This window comes from Seriola dumerili, unplaced genomic scaffold (genome assembly GCF_002260705.1).
Source record: "Seriola dumerili isolate Sdu_G_001 unplaced genomic scaffold, Sdu_1.0 BDQW01000242.1, whole genome shotgun sequence".
NCBI classification, from domain to species: Eukaryota; Metazoa; Chordata; class Actinopteri; order Carangiformes; family Carangidae; genus Seriola; species Seriola dumerili.
This window is the reverse complement of record NW_019174497.1, coordinates 2,016,805-2,033,366: the sequence shown is the minus strand read 5'-3', so window position 1 is coordinate 2,033,366 and position 16,562 is coordinate 2,016,805. Positions and strand designations below refer to the sequence as shown.

Sequence of the window (16,562 nt, the reverse complement as noted above, 5' to 3'; positions counted from 1 at the left end):
TGGATTGTGGAGAGCATGGGAAAAAAAGAAAAAGATCTCTCACATCTGCTCCACACTGTATTTAACTGCATTTCAACATCCAATCAGAACAATGTAGTCTGAGCGTTGTTGGCCACAGAGTTGGCGATGTTTTTCACCTATCTCAAAGTTGTCCTTCCCTGTAGCTATTGTTCGCAGTTACTCATACTCAAGCGCTCTGTTTTTCCTACCACACGCATTACACCAGGCAGTGCGGTCCACTGGCTCCCTGCTATCTCTGCTTTCCCATCTCCCCATTATGTTGTGTAGTTGTGCCAGCCTCTCCTTCTCTCCCTTATCACCTGCAGTGAAAATCTAGTGGGCTAATCCCAGCGCCTGTGGGATTCCCCCCTCTATAATGATGTATATCTGAGGGATAGCATCAGAGCAGAGTGCTATCAGCCCACACACTCTTAATCCCATCAGTCTTTGGTGTCCAAACCCAGGAGAGGCAGCGTTTTGGATGTTGTGCTCCCGGCCTGTAGCCAGAGATGCAGTGCAGAACATCAGGAATGATACGTGGTGTTTAGGGATCATGTTGGAGATCATGTTCACTTATTGTGCTTCTGATTCTGAAACCTTGTGGTGTCCCTCCCTGAGGATTGCATTGCAGTGGTACATCCTGTAGCTGTGCCACTGAATTGAAAAATTCCTCTCTGCAGGGTGTAAGTCACCACTCTCTCTGGCATTATAAAAAACATGTATTTGCTTTGTTTTATGATGGAGATGGATAAATACAGAATGTACTTAATATTTGAACATGCTGACCAAAACACAAAACAGATTTACATTTGGTTCATCAATTATAAAAACATATGGTACACCAGAGAGTGTTTTCCTTTATTCAGCAAGCGTCACCCTTGTTTATCTGTAAATGCAGCAATCTCTGTTTGCTGCATTTCTCTTTTCGTTCTCGCTGGCCAGATTCATGATGCCTATTGGCACAGGAAAGAACGATCATATAGCCTTCCCTTTCTTGTTTTTATGAACTAAATTTTTTATGAGGGCTCTTAATATGACATAACCACCCTCAAGACCTCTCCCACAGCACTCTATAAATCTTGCGGTCTTCACAAATATAACCTGAGAAAATTTACATCATCTTGTCACTCATGTTAGTATCCCTCCATGACATGAAGCCAGTATAATCCATTTTCTGGAGATTCTAAATTCATAGTTGTACAAGCATGATGGAGTTCAGAAGGAAAATTACATTTTTGTGGTACATCTATTATTTAACTGTCAGCAAAGATGAATATTGTGTTCTTTCAGCCTTGTGGAGAAGGTACAGAGAACCATATTGTCGAGGAGCGTTGCTCCATTTGCTCCTTGTCATGGCTTGTAAAAATGGAGCCTTTCTCGGTCGGTCAGTGAAAGGCCTCATCGCTTCTATGTCAAGTCCGTAGATAAGATTTTAATGTTGTGTCCACTCTGACAATCTTTGATCGTCTGCAGCGGCTATACATTTCACATTACGTTCGACCCCGAGATATCTCCACTTCTGATACAGTATCTCAAACTTCCCGACCTTGCCACTGTTCTGGTGTCCCTGCACAGTTTTAATGCCTCTCTGTGTCATTATCAACTTTTGATTGGTACAGTCAGTGACAGCATCAGAGTTTCAGGATAGTTGACAGGTTTTGGGCTCACAGGTTTGGAGGGCTTGCTGTAGAAGCCATTGAGCTGTGAAACCGGATGAGTGAATTACCTCAGGAAGCGCTGATAGTGAGCTTGGTGTGCGATGGGATGTTTGGTGAAGGTCAAACAGAAAATCATGCATTCACAGAATTATCAAAGACCAGCTGAGGGTACTTGATGCAGAGAGCATGTTTGGAATTTACCAATCTCATCTTTTTGAAATGATAAAAAATGCTAATGCTGTGCCAAACTAAAAATGGTTGACCTTGACATTTTTTCTCGATAAAGTGCTTCTTGGAATGAATGTCTTGTTTTAGCATCTCAAAGAGCGACTCATAGTAAGTTCCCTCTGACTCAACGCACACAACAGATACCACTGAGTCCACTGGATATGTCTCTGGGCGATTTCCCCTGCTTGCAGATAATAAAGAGACAAATGCTGAGTGGGATGCAAAGTTAAACCAATCTCAGCGAAGAAGGTGAGATTGAAATTAATTTGAGATTCAGATTATCAGATTGCAGGCCCCTCAGTAATTATCACCATGAAACAACACGTGGTGGATGGATGGTGCATGAGATAGGACCGTGTGCTTAATTCATCTTGATTCTAATCAGCTGACGAGTCAAAACGCTTAATGTATTAATCAAATTAGTTTCATTCCATTGCTTCTCATTGAAATATCAAAGAAGAGTAGATCAAAGTGTGATTTAATGTCTTTACCATGACGGATTTAATAGGATGGCACCCTCCTGCCTGGCAGCTTTGGTTTCTTCATCACAGGATTTTTCTTTATTTGAATACCTTGACCTTGATCACTCACATCAGTGGGATTGAATACTGTGATGCCATTTGAGCATCAGTCTTTCCCTTTGCTTTTATCAATGCACTTTACTACAGTCACGTCTGCAGGAGGCGAGCTAGTTTAACAGTAGAGCTTGGGAAGAGAAAGCTGGAAGTACCATGACCGAGGTGCCAGTGGATGATTGGATTTTAACGCTGTTGACAAAGCCCTCTCAGCTGGAAGATCTGCCACAATCCTTCTTGGATCCTAATTGTCAGCACTGCTAAGCTGTTGGCGATGCTCTCCACTGGCATGTGAGTTGGTGGGATAGCAGGACTTACTTTAGACCTCTATGATTATATCAGAAACTTGAGCCTGTGCTCACTTAAGGGAGGTTTGTACCTCAGTATTGCATTTCTCCTGCCAACAGCCACACACGTCAACAGGTTGGTTGATTTGTGTGCAGTAGACGCAGCAGCTCAAATGACTAGAAAAGGTCTGACTTTTACAATTTAGGCTCATTTTACTTGAAAAGATTTTCATTTCATTCTGTTTGATTTTGACTCTCAGAGAGACGTGCCCTCTCTCTGAGAAGAGAAAATAAACAAATGACGTGTTTGTAAAGTCATCCAGATATGTTTTTTTTTTTTTTTTTTTTCTCGCTTCCCACTAACCAGATGGCAGTCAGATTTCAGACACAGGGTTCTGGAAGACAATCAAGGAACAAGATTGTTTTTTAGAAAGGGGGATTGGTTAAAGTAGATGTCAAATTAAAGGTCTTTTCACAGACGCACGCACACACACACATACACACACACACACATACACACACACACACACACACACATGCACACACACACGCACACACACGCACACACACACATATTCTTAGTGACCGCCTGTGTCTGTGTGTGTGTGTGTGTGTGTGTGTGTGTTCCTGTGTGTCTCAGGCGTGTCCATGTTTCAGGGTGTCGGCGCTCGCTGTGAGGCAGTGAGGTCATGTATAGAAATCTGTCTCAGAGCACCCCCTGATGGAATACCGCACCGCTTTTAAGGTCAGCCGCACAAACTCTGCCACACAGGTTGATACAGGGACTCATGAATGTTTGATTGGTCTATTATCCGAGCCGGGCGGGGACATTCATCCCCCGGTTCTGGAATTCAAATATTCCTTTTAGTCTGACATTTCTCCTACAACGTCTGAGGCGAACCCCCCCAGTTTCACTCTCTCTCACTGCGCTGGGCTTCATCTGCAATGCTGTCATCTCGCTGTAGGACAATTCTACAGGATGCGCTGTTTTTAAGAGCGGTGCGACTGCGAGCACAGTATGGTTTCAGGTGGGTGGAACTGGGGAATTGATACTCAGTCATTCCGACACCCCTCTTCCTCCTCTGCAGGGTGGATAAGGATCTGGCTATCCATCTTTGTGTTTCACCCATGTCAACTCGGGGTAGCAAACGTGGGCACCTGGTAGTCGGAGACAACAAGAACAAAGCAGGAACATTACTTTAATCTCTCGCTGCTGTTAATTCCTACCTCTGCCATCATCCAGGAGGCAGAGCTTTGTGTATCTCAGCTTCCCCCTTATGAACAATCCATCACTGTTAGTGTTTCTCTCCAGAGTGTGCTAGCTCCTTTCTTTTTTTTTTCACCTGCTCACTACTATGCTTTGCTTTCAAAAGACGAGGCTCGCCGAAAGAACTGCAATGCATTGTATTCCACAGTTCACTGTTCACACTTTTTTTCACATCCAGCAGCATCTCTGCCACTCGTCCCATTGGAATAAAACACATGTGAGCAGTCACATTAATGCGAGGCAACGCATTTTTATGCAGATCTCTTTATAGGCTTTCAACAGCACATCCGGAATCTATAATTGACACCTGCTGTCAGGCTCCGTCAGTGATTACAAAAGAAAATGACTTGACCTGTAATGAACTGTTAAACTAATGACATCTGTGTGAGATTACTCAACTTGAAAGCAAACTGTTGTACATGAGGTCTCATCAAGCGTGATATTAAAATGTCCACTTTTACATCTTTCCGCCCAAGCTCTGTAAAAGCCCAGGCTGTTGGGCCCAACGTGATGGAAACCTGAGGCTAATGACTCAAGCAGACGGCCGTGGGCATTAGACAACTTCATTTATGAAATAGTCAACCTCCCGTGTAGCGATACATTCACATTACCCTGCCTCACTTGAGAGACGCGCTGCTGTCACAGCCACTGAGCAATGCTGATGTCCTTTCCTACCTGCATTCATCTTACTCTCAGGAGGTAATGGTCTTCTCAGGTCATTTGCGCATTAGGGTCCCGATCATTCATCTCACCCACCTGCAATCCTGTGTACTGCTGGTCCTCTGCAGCACATGGAGGGATGTTTGGAAGACAAGGAAAACATTCACTCTCTGAATCATTTATTCGCACTGTTTCCTAAACAGTGCTGCCTGTGGTCTAACAGGCAGAGGGGTGTTCGTGAACATGTAGGTTATGTTGAAATGATTTGTGTGTCTAATTTGCAGCCTTGTTCCTATTAATTGCCTTGGAGAAATCAGGACTTGCTGCCTTATGTTTTTTTTTGTATGATATTGAATGAAAACTACCTCTCTGTGCGGCAAAACAGAATATCACGAGTTTGTGGTTAAATATTCAGCTTGTTAGTTTTGGTTGTAATGGCTGCTAAGTGTCACTGGAGGTGTCTGCTAATGTAAAGAAAGTGAGATCATGAAGACAGTTTGATTTCAGTTTTACCTTGAGCATAGACAGGTCTGAGTGCCTGAGAGAAGACACACACATTAATCTCGTGAATGGGAATCATTCAGTCCCATCTGACATATATACAACCATTAATCTGTTCGTGCTGAATGTATCCTGTCCAACATTTGTATGATGTTGAAAAATGACACGCTTGTGGAACAGTGTTGTGCACCATTTCAAAAGAGCCGTTTTTTCTCTCTTATCTTGGACATGAATCGTTTTAATGTGGTTTCACCGTCTATCTACATTCAATATTCAAGGCCCATTATGATGTGGGAAGAAGAACAAAACACACAAGAGGCTGTTTCTGAGGCCCACAGACTCGAGCGATCTCTCCAGGGTTTGGCATCATGCTGTTCCCTTCCCCCTTTAGCTTTCACTCCATGTGATACTACTCCCTGTATCTTCCACAAGCTGTTTGGCTAACAGAGGTCACAGGGGATGTGTAGCACGTTTGGTCACGACGTGAAAGCATTAGCCGGTGCCAGCAGGTGTGTAATTATATATGAAACGGGGGTTTTAAAAGAGGAGCATCACAGTGGCATGTAGAAAGTAGGCCAGGAAGCAGAGACTTCAGAAAAGTCCTATTTATTGCTCACTCACTTCAAATGTGTGACTTCTTATTTGAAGTAGTGAAATAATCCAAGGTCACTGTAACTATTTCAAGATGATTAAAAATAACATTAAACACACAACAACATGGCAAAACAAGCGTCCAGGGCGGATTCTTTGAAAGGAATTTTTTTTTTTTTTTTGGTATTGTTTTTCTACCCAGTGTGCTCACTGTCATCTGTTGTCTGTGTTTCAGGTATGGTGACATGGTGCCAAAAACAATCGTGGGGAAGGTGTTTGGGTCCATATGCTCTCTGAGTGGGGTGCTGGTCATCGCCTTGCCTGTCCCTGTCATAGTGTCAAACTTCAGCCGTATCTACCACCAAAGCCAGCGGGCGGAGAAGCGACGAGCCCAGAGGGTACTGCCCCTCCCTCTGCCTCTCTCTCTTCCTTTCTCTCCCTATCTCTCTTTATTTTTTCCTCCTATCTGCCTCTTTCCTCTGTCTCTGTCTTCTCCACACATAACAATGACAGGGCAAATGTTATCTCCCAGAATATTAATCTTGTATTGTGCTTCTGTGTACTGTATGTGTGTATTGGGCGGGCTAAAGTTGCTTGAGTATATTTCAGTGGGAGAGAGAAATGAGAGAGGAAATGACAATGACTGAACAAATGATCTTCAGAGTTTTGTGTCAGCAGCTTTTCAATAGCAATATGTGCATTTCTTTCTAAAAGTGTTTGCTAAGGCAGAATTTCCTAATCATAGATTTAAGCGTAGCCTCTCCCCACTAAATACTGTGGCTGCCAGAGGGAGACAGAGCCAATTAGTGTGACAGACAAAGCGTCAGAGGCTAAAACAGAGGTCTGTTTGTTCAAACAGAAAACTCGGCTTGCTAGAATCCGCGCTGCGAAGATTCGAGGCACTAATGCCTATATGCGCTACAAACAAAATGGGCTCCTGATCGACTCACTGGAGGAGGTAACGGGGCCAAGCAGCGGCTTGGGGGCTGACTGACCGGGGCCTCGCTGATGCTTGCATGCCGCTCTGCTCGGGGGGCCATTGCCACCCACACACGCTGGGAGGGGAGGGCGGGGGAGGGGGCCTTCTCATGCTGTAACACAGGGGCTGCTGTCATTCCAGTGCTTCAGTGTGATCGTCCTCTCTCTTACATCGCACCTCTCAGCTGCAGCATTGACATGCTTCGTCGACACACTCTCTCTCTCTCTCTGTCCATACAGCAGGAGGGCCAGGCAGGCACACTTGCCTTCTGGTGGAGTACACAGCCATTACAGTCACACTGACACATGACCAAGCTGTGCATGTCTGTTCAACAGGGTTTGGAGGGGAAGGAGGGAACCAAAGGCTTCCTGGACAGTAGGTCGCCTATGGAGGCTGTCTGCTCAGCCTGCAATCTCCTCTAAACTCTGTTTTTGATCTGCCGTGTGTTTTGTGTGTTATTTCTAGAGCATCCAGGTTGTAGTGCAGACTAACACAACATCCTTCCATCCCAGAGCCGTGCAGAGCTTCATCAAAGTCTGTAGTGTGGTTGTGGTTCAGAATCTGTGCTGTGTTTGGTGTAGTGTGTTCGATCTGTGTCTAGGTGTGCCACTGCTGTTGCACTGAAATGAGTTCAGTTCTAATTTGACTTTTCTGGTCCTTCTCACCAAATCAGCGAGAGAATGGCAAAACCAAGTCTATCAGTGAAACATGTTGTAATCAGCCACTGTCTCTATGCCTCTCTAAAAACATCCCCATCTCACTAGGTTCTCAGTAGATTGGCTGCCGTGCTACAGATCAGCATCTCAACTCTCAGTGCTTTGCGTACTCTCCACTACATCACCGAGCTCCTAGCTCCTAGCTGTTGCCTGAGACTCACAGAGTCTGAGCTTGCTCATCTACACTGTTTTTTTTCTTCTCACTTTTGTGTGTTCCAAGGCCTCCAAGGAGGCAGGACAGGCCCTGGTGGGGAAAGCCGCCAGCCCTCCTTTTGAGAGCCAGCATCATCACCTGCTGCACTGCCTGGAGAAAACCACGGTAAAATCCCTTTTATTTCCCTCAAACTCAAAAGCTGTGTCCACTGGAAAACACACAATCACTTTGGCATCTTTTATTTTTACTATCTTGGTAACAGACTTTACACAGTTTAAAATAGCTTGCTGTAAAAAATAGTTCCTTTTATGTAAAATTGCGTCACTCCTGCAGTCTGTGCTGTATCGTCGGTGGTGCCTGCTTGTTCCAGTGTGTTGCAAATAGAAACAAAGTAGGTTTTTTCATCCATGCACAAACTGTAGAATCTATTTCAAATGCAACATGAGTTAAAAATAGCAGTAAATGGGGCTGGGAAATGTTGAGTCCCCTCGCCAGCAACATGCTAAAGATAACATGACTCTGCCAGCCAGTAACATTATTCCTTCCATTCAAACCAGCCTACTTCATTTTACACTATCTATAATTTAGAGATGTAAGAGCCTCTTTTAATGCTTGGCGGTGACGTGAGTTTTACACTTGCAGCTCTAAACCCTGTACAGAAACATGGACAGGCAGTAAATCAGAGTTCCTCCTCACAGATCATCCTCCCCCCTGTAAAAGACTTGCCTGTCATCTGGGAATATCTCCATTAAGGCTTCACGCCATTCATATGGCTGCGCACATGTGTACATCGGGCCTCTCATGGTGTGCATTACAGATGGCAGAGAGTGGAGAACAAGTGGCAGAGGGAAGCTATAAGAGAGGAGGCATGATTCAGGGAGATGGCACCAGATTCTGCGTGGTGTCACTCTGCCACCTCCTGGCACAGTCTGAAACATACTCGGAGCCTGACCTTCAAGTCATGCTAATTTGTCACAGGGATAACAGTTGTGAATGTTTTCACAGATGGCAGTTAATATGGACATCTGGGCCAATATATTTCTATTCCCTTGATGATTCATTTTCCAATTATTAAACAATTTTGCTGTGGATTTTGTTCAGTCTGTTTAGTCTTTACTGTGAAACATCTTTACTCATTATTTAGCGGAGCCAATCATCGATGTAATTGAGTGATTCATGAGCAATATTGAATCCCAATTTTTCCACCGTCTTCCTCTGCAGAATCATGAATTTGTGGACGAGCAGACGTTTCAGGCCAACTGCATGGAGATCTCTACAGTGAACAAGTCGGGGTCCCGCTCCTCCTCGCTGTCCTCGTCTCCGCACGGCCTCGGCTCGTGCTGCTCCCGACGCCACAGGAAGAAGAGCAGCTTCAGCCTGCCTAGCACAAACAACCAGGAGCTCAGCACCATACAGATAAGGGAGAGGCCGGTGGTCAACAGGTAGTCTGTCTGATTAGCCCTTTTTTCTCTCTCTACATCTCTACATCTCTGTTTCTCTGAGCACACTCACACCAAATACACATATGTATGCAAACTGCTGGTCCTGCATTAAAAGATAAGATAAACTTTACTGATTAAATGGAAAAGCATTCCTGGTTTTGTAACCCGTGATTGTCTTAAAGGCCAGTTCACCCAAGTTATGGAAAATCTTTTTTTTTTTTTTTTTTTTTTTCACCAGTAGGTGTATGTACAGATAGTTTTGGTTTTATTTGCCCTTGTTTCTATCTCTGTATCTGTCTCTGAGATTTCTGCTTCCAACCCAACACAATGGTAGTGAACTGAATTTTGTTAGCGGCGCTTAAAGTAAAACTAAAAAACAACAACACGTCCTTCCACAAACAGTGTTCCCGTCACTCTGGACAATCCACAGAACTATGAATAATTTTCAGTGAAACTACTTTCTGTGCAAGAAATACCCCCTAACCTCTGAGAGAACTGTTGACAGCTTGTTCTGTGGATTATCCAGAGCAACAAGGACACTGTATCTGCAAAGAGAGGTTTCTGTTGGATGTAATTTTGCAATGTTGTCAGCAGCACAAATGAAATTCTATTCACCTCCTTTGCATTGGAGCGCAGCAGAATTCTTAGAGCTGCATATATAAAATATAGGCAAGTAAAACCCTGAACTATCTGTATTTCTTCAGAGCACAAAGAGCAGGTGAGAAAACAAGTCATTTTATGAAGTGGGTGAACTGATACCTGTTTATGTTGGTGTGAAACAGTGTGATTCCTTAGCATTGTATGAGATAATAATAATACATTTTATGTGTGAAAATTGATTTCACGTGCAACAAGACAGAACGTACAGTACACACACACAGGATGATTTTGTACATTATAGACAAAGCGAGCTGCATGTGAGATATACTGTACAAGTATAGTCAGTCTGGACCTTCATATACACAGTTCCCCAATACAGTATATTCTCCATTTACTGACAAAAGCTCCAGAAGTTCTCATTAAAACTGAAATATACCTTATATGAGCAACAGGATCCAGTGTTCGTTTATATATCCCTTCTGTAGAAAGGACATGGATATTTCTTAAGAATGGCTTTTGTAGAATGTAAGGATGTATGAATGGACCCTGTGTAACACAGGCTTTGTGTAATACTTTCACAAGGTCAGGCCTCTCACCCTCTTTCATCCTGTGTTTTCTTTTACAGCCGCTCCAGCCTGAATGCCAAACTCGATGAGACTGTGCCCTTGAAATGTGACGAACCTTACATCACTCCCTCCATGGTCAGCCTGTCTGCCCCGGTGGTGACCTCATCAGACGGGGACGGCTCCACCACCACCACCGCATACTCTCAGAGCAACATTGTCCGAGTATCTGCCTTGTAGATGTCATGCCTATCTTATCAGCTAACTGGTCTCAAGAAGCACCAGATGCTGAGGAGAGGGACCACCGAGCATCAACCTGCCATAATCTAGAGGGATTATAAGATTAGCAGAGGTCGGGGTTTTTTGAAGTAGTGATCTCATCTGATGTCAAACTCTGCATGGTATTAGAATGATGTGGACGGCTGCCTTGGAATAAAAGCGACCAGCAGATCTTGCTCCATTAAGCACAGCAGAGCAAGGAAGTGTTGGGATTGCGTGGTTATCATTGTTGCCTAAACATACTGAGAAAAAATACTTTATTTTTGAATATGTAATGTAGGTGTATTTGTTGTCTTCTGATTCAAAGGAGGAAAGGCAGTTGTTTAAAGGTCACTCTTGATGACCTCTGATGACAAAGCACACATTCATTAACTGAGGGCCATATTTGTGAATATTATATGTACACATTAGAAACATTCACTTCACTCGCTACCCAGTTGAATAGATTGTTTTAAACCCCCACCCCTCCCCCCCAATTATCTGGTTTCTAATAGTCCCCTCACTGTTGTAAATTCAGAAAACGTACATCCACAGGAATGAATAATTGTTGTGAATATTCATTAACTGACTCATTAACTGGTTGATGTCATCGCTTGATGAGTAAAATATATTACGCATCCTGACATGTTTGTGAAATGTGCAAGTGAAAGTCAAAATGACAAAATCTGTGTTAGCTTACATATTTGACATTCTGATATGGATCTATGTGAAAGCCACTGTCATCAATTAACAATTGATACTGAGAAATATACAGGGTACATATTAGTTAGGTCACAAGGTAGAAATATAAGAGAATGTTCTTTGCAACACTTGACTAATACTAACCCTAATGTGGACACATAGTATTGACCTGGAAAACCATATGAAAGAGTGTTGACCATCAATTCCACTGAGTTCCTCTTAAATTCTAATATTCAAAAGCGAGACTTGGTAGATTTCACTGTGTTAAAGGGCCATTTTGTACATTTTTCATATTGTAAATATCTCAGTTAGAACTTTATCAGCCGCATTTGAAGTTGGCTCCTCTTATTTCTAGATTTAGTTGACAGTTGTTGGCATACTATTTCTGTCTGTTAACTGGTTGAATTAAGGATTTGCATGCTGTCATTGCAGAATTCTGTTTTATTAAAGTATGTCTCTGCTTCTTGTTGGAGGTTTATCAGTAAAAATGAGATTGATTGAAGGAAACACAATGAGGCTGGTATGTTATGATGTAAATTCTGCAACACTTTGCTTTTAATGAAATACAAATCTTGTCATGGAGTACATATATAAAGGGTAAGGAAATGGGACAAGTTAATACACATTGTGCATTTGGTGCAGTGGATAGAATAAATACTGTAGCTCTACTGAAACATCCATTAAATGACCCATGTCTTCTTTTTTTTTAATTAAACTAAGACACAGTTAGGTGGATTTCATAATGTTTTCCCTGATTACTCAAAGAGCATCACTAATAACAGGGATGGGATAATAATGAGGTGCTGCTGGAGGACATGTGAGGACCTGACCGGCCCAGTGGTGGGTCCTGGCTGCAGGGTCTCTGGAGACAGACAAGCAATTCCTCACTGATTGTTTGACACAGAACTCAGCAGCTTCCCCCCGCTGAGCTGATTGCGTTGGTCCAGGCTGCTTCTCACAGCACGCAGCGCTGCTGCTCTGCAGGGTTTAGTAACTGCTGAGAAGTCAGCCTGCATAAAATCTAAGATAACACAGCAGCATATAAAATAATAGGCCCTCTATAGCCAAATAAAAATTCACACTTTAGCGTCTGGGGTTTAATTTAGTTAATATTTGAACAATGACTAGACAAATGTTAACCATTTTAATATTCAGTTACATTGTGAATATTGAATATGGTCATTTGGTCTAGTGCCACTCAAAGGTAGACAGGAGTGGAAACATTATTATGTCTTACTGAATGTGGATTTGACCTTATTTTTTAGCCTGTAAAACTCTGTACGAAACTGAGGGTTCACCGCAGCATATATTATTGGGTCACTCAGTGAAGTGATGCAGGCAACAGACACTGACAGGATCTCCACATCCTGAATGATCTTTATCTGAAAAAAATAATAAAGAATTTAAAAAGTGTTAGAGGTCATTTGATAGACTTCGTGTAAAGACTATCCACCTATAGAACAGGTTTTCATCCCTGGGTTCATAGGTCATAAGAATATATATATATATATATATATATATACGTATAGCATATAAATATACTATATATAAATAATTAGCTATATAATTAAATTTACATTTACATTAAATCAAACAAATATTTGTGTATAATTCATTCTGGCCCTCCCATGCTCTTGGAAATACACGTTAAAACATGTCAAACTCAAAGTTACATCTTGTGTCAGGAGGATTTTGGGACCTTAAAGTGAGTTCAGGGGTCATAAACAGTGCAGGAGTCCTTCCTTCAATTATAAGAATACAGATGTTCACCTACTACAAACAAAAAGTTTGTCTTACACTTTTTCACTCACAAAATGCCATTGAATGTTGCATCCTTACCTCTACAAACACTTACCCGTGTATTTCTGTTTTTGCGAACAAAAAAATTCACCAGGATAGTTGTGATCAGTGGCAGCCAGAATAAAAGGAAGGTTACAATGATGTAGCCGGCACGCTTGGCCATTTTACCTTCCTTCTTCTTGTTCGCTCTATCTTTATTCGCTTTTGAAGGCATCATGCAAACAGCCCCTTCTGCCTCCACATTTTGTTTGGGAGCTTCTGTTTCAGGAGGGTTGCCTGACACCGGAGGTAATGAAGACACTTGATCCACTGTAGTAACAGCCAGTGTTTCTCCTCCATTGCTGTTCTTTGCTTGTTTTGGTTCAGTCACTGAAACTACAGCGCATTCAGGATTTTCTAACTGTGCAGACGTGTTAACTTTGGGCCTGGTTTCTTTCATTTCAGAGGGTGCTTTGTCAACTTTCTCTTTGGACTGGCTTTCTGTGTTGAAATTGCTTGACACCTTCTGTGGCTTTGTGTTTGAGCTCTCACCGCTGCCAACAGCACCTCCATTTGATGGTTTTGCTCCAGCTCTTGTAAGACAGGGGTTGGACTGCTCCATTTTAAAAGGTTTCTCTTCAGTCTGCACTGCAACCTGCATCGCAGGAGGGCAAGGTTGTTCTGTTTCCAAGTCAGTTATCTCCACGGTATTTTTTAATTCTTTCTTACATTCTGAACTGGAGGCACATTGTGCAGCTTTTCTCGAGGTCAGCAGAGCAGTGGAGGAATCTTTCTTTGATGAGTTTGGTTCAGCTTGTGTCACCAGCTCCACCTGAGCAACATTTTTGTTCAGGGTCTGCTTTTGCTCAGAGTTTGCATTTTCCACAACTTCTTCTTTCTTCTTTTTATCCTCAGTTTTTTGCTTTTTAGAAAGTGCAAATGTACCTTTGTCAAATATTTTGCGATTGTGCGACCTCACAAGGAGAAATATTCGAGCGTAGAATCCAATGATAACACCAAAGCAAGCTGCCCACAGTGGGAACAGCATGTAGAGTCCAAAGGTGTCATATGAGGATGATGTTTCTCTCTGTGATCCTTTGCATTTCATGTGCACGGGTGAGTCCTTTACAAATATGAGACAGAAAACAGACATCAGAATAGCCAAGGTCCACGTGAGAGGAATCAGCACTGTAATCCGTTTTTTTCGTTGACTGGTTTTGAAGGGTTGTGCAATAGCCTGGTATCTCTCTGCACTTATGCATGCCAGTGTTAACAGTTGGATACAGCAGCTGAAAGAGAAAGAGGCCACTTGTGCATCACAGATCGACTCTCCCACATTTCCTCTTTGATGCAAAGCCATAACAATGGTCAAGAGAATAGGGCAGTCAATCACACATCGCAGAATGTCTATGATCGCGAGATTAACCACCAGCGCATTGTTCCAAGTTTGCAGTGATTTTTGGTGATAAACTGCCAGAATCACAAAAATATTTGCTGCAATTCCCACGACAGAAGTTGTCAACAGAATCAAGCTGTTTGCCACGACAAAGGTGATGTCAATGTATTTCTCCCAAATGGTGCTGTTCCCAGAGTCCCATGCAGGCAAAGGCTCGGCTCTCATCTCCAAGGTCAAAGAGTCAACATGTTTACTTCTGTATCTTCATCCTGGATACTCTGAGCGAACATACATTAAGGCAAGTGATTCTCCTCTGAATGAATGATATTAATGGGTGAAACTGCAGCTTGGACAAGTTACACCAAAAGTATCCGCCCTTTTCATTATCACTCCACAGCACCAGCGGGTCACCTGGGAGTCTTCACATTTCACATTCATTAAAAACTGTGCTGTGTATTCACAGCAGAGACAACTGGGAAAAAAAGGATGGCTGTTAATTGAAAAGCATATACGTCACTATTGTCTCAATCCCGATGCCCATCTTTAAAAAGCAGCTCAAAGATGAGATGCAGTGGATTTGCACTAAGGTGCATAGACTATGAATATGCATGTGAATTAAACAGCTATCCATTTCATTAAGTACAGTAGCCTTCCTCATAAAGGTTAAAAGCTTTGTATTAAGCATGCCAGATGGATAACTTGGGAGTTCTTGAATTGGCTCAGGAAATAAAGGGAGCCGTGCTGCTGGATTATAGCATGACATTGTGTAATCCTGTTTGGAGATAAAGTGTGAAATGCTATTTGCTTGAGATGTACAAGCCTATGGACTATGCCAAATCTGGGATTAGATCAACACAATACATTTTCCTCTTGACCATCCTACATGTTAGAGTGATTGAATGTCTCTCAAAATCAAATAGATTCAAAAACAGGAAGTTCTGGAGAAGAAAACTCGTGAACCCATTCAACAAACTTCTTGGTGCAAACAAATAAACTGTACATATTTTAGGACACCATAAACAGAGGGAACATCATAAGCAGCTTGTGATGATAAAAATGTTGAGGCAAAGGAGTAGTTGTAAATGAAAAACACTTTCTTTATTTAGAATTAGATTCTCATTTACAATATTTACATCAAGCGTGTTGAACAAGTGGGAGGGAACAGGACAAAATAAGAAACTGAACAAAAATTCACCCTGACTTTTTTTTTTTAACCAATCTAAACAAGCCAAACATATCTCCAAAAGGACTATTCAAAAGACTGCAGTGAGGGCACCTTAGTGGGCAGCCTGGTGTGTGTGCAGAAACAGAAATCCCATATGTGTGCATAGTGTATAGTAGAAGGCAAACCAAACTTACACACAGATTTAACAACAGCAGAGGACAGCAGTTCAACAAAGTCAGAGAGAGTGAGTCAAGAGAGAATGAACTCTCATGATGCTGACTGTATTGTCCTTGTGTTGGCTGTGGATTGGACAGCTGGATCTCAGTCTCACCAATGAGAGACTGATCTTCCTTCCTCTCTTGCTTATTTGCTAACAGGTATGATCAGCTGATCATACCTGTTAGCGAATAAGGAAGAGAGAGGGAGGAAAAATTCACATGGAACAAAATAAAAAATAATGCATGATGACTTGCAAATGACTTTGTCAGTGTTTGAAAAAAAAAAAAAGCCAGATTCTCTGACATTATTATAAAGGCATATTTTGTTATCATGAAAGGTTCATGGTTTAATAAATGTAATAAAATCATTGCACCAAAAAGAAAAGTATGAGCCAAATAAAATAAAGTAAAGCAGCAAATAATAAACAATCAAACAAAATCATAATCCTAGTGGCTAGCATTAACTCAACAGCTAAAATTTGTCTTTTCATTTCATCTTTATTCTCTGATGCACAGTAATCTTCATGCTGGTGACTCAGTGTGGGCTCAGGCGTGTGCCATGTGAGACACGATGTCCTGGGTTTGAATCAGGCCCAAAGACTATTTCATTATGTCATCTTTCCCCGAACTATCTAATCCCCCTCTGAACTGTCTGCAAAGATTTAAAACTGCAAATAATAGAAATACAGAGCTGCCCGACCACAGAGCAGGCTAACCCAGAGAAATGAAAGTCTTTTACTGCCTGAATCACTCACTCACTCATTGTTGAAAACAGGTGTTGTTCAGGGTGAACAAGTGCATCCAAATTTTGCCATGATTTTTC

The 16,562-nt window shown here is 42.2% G+C and overlaps 2 protein-coding genes across 4 annotated transcripts in view; one reads left to right on the top strand and one right to left on the bottom strand.

The window, feature by feature from the left end:
• LOC111229839 (potassium voltage-gated channel subfamily D member 2-like) overlaps positions 1-12,291 on the top strand; it is a 33,184-nt gene extending 20,893 nt beyond the window's left edge. For 2 of the 3 annotated variants that reach the window (XM_022756322.1, XM_022756321.1), the window contains exons 3-7: positions 6,003-6,165; positions 6,627-6,725; positions 7,683-7,781; positions 8,838-9,058; positions 10,284-12,291. In XM_022756322.1, the coding sequence (XP_022612043.1) occupies positions 6,003-6,165; positions 6,627-6,725; positions 7,683-7,781; positions 8,838-9,058; positions 10,284-10,461 (760 nt within the window). In that variant the 3' untranslated portion in view covers positions 10,462-12,291. The remainder of the gene's footprint in view (positions 1-6,002; positions 6,166-6,626; positions 6,726-7,682; positions 7,782-8,837; positions 9,059-10,283) is intronic. The other variant, XM_022756323.1, reaches the window with a different exon arrangement.
• A 116-nt stretch (positions 12,292-12,407) lies between these two features.
• Positions 12,408-14,581, bottom strand: LOC111229764 (dopamine D2-like receptor). The gene is made up of 3 exons (XM_022756233.1): positions 13,690-14,581; positions 13,037-13,257; positions 12,408-12,563 (listed from the first exon to the last, which is right to left on the bottom strand). Exons 1-3 carry the CDS (start codon positions 14,579-14,581, stop codon positions 12,408-12,410), a joined length of 1,269 nt encoding a protein of 422 aa, XP_022611954.1.
• Positions 14,582-16,562: the final 1,981 nt, after the last annotated feature.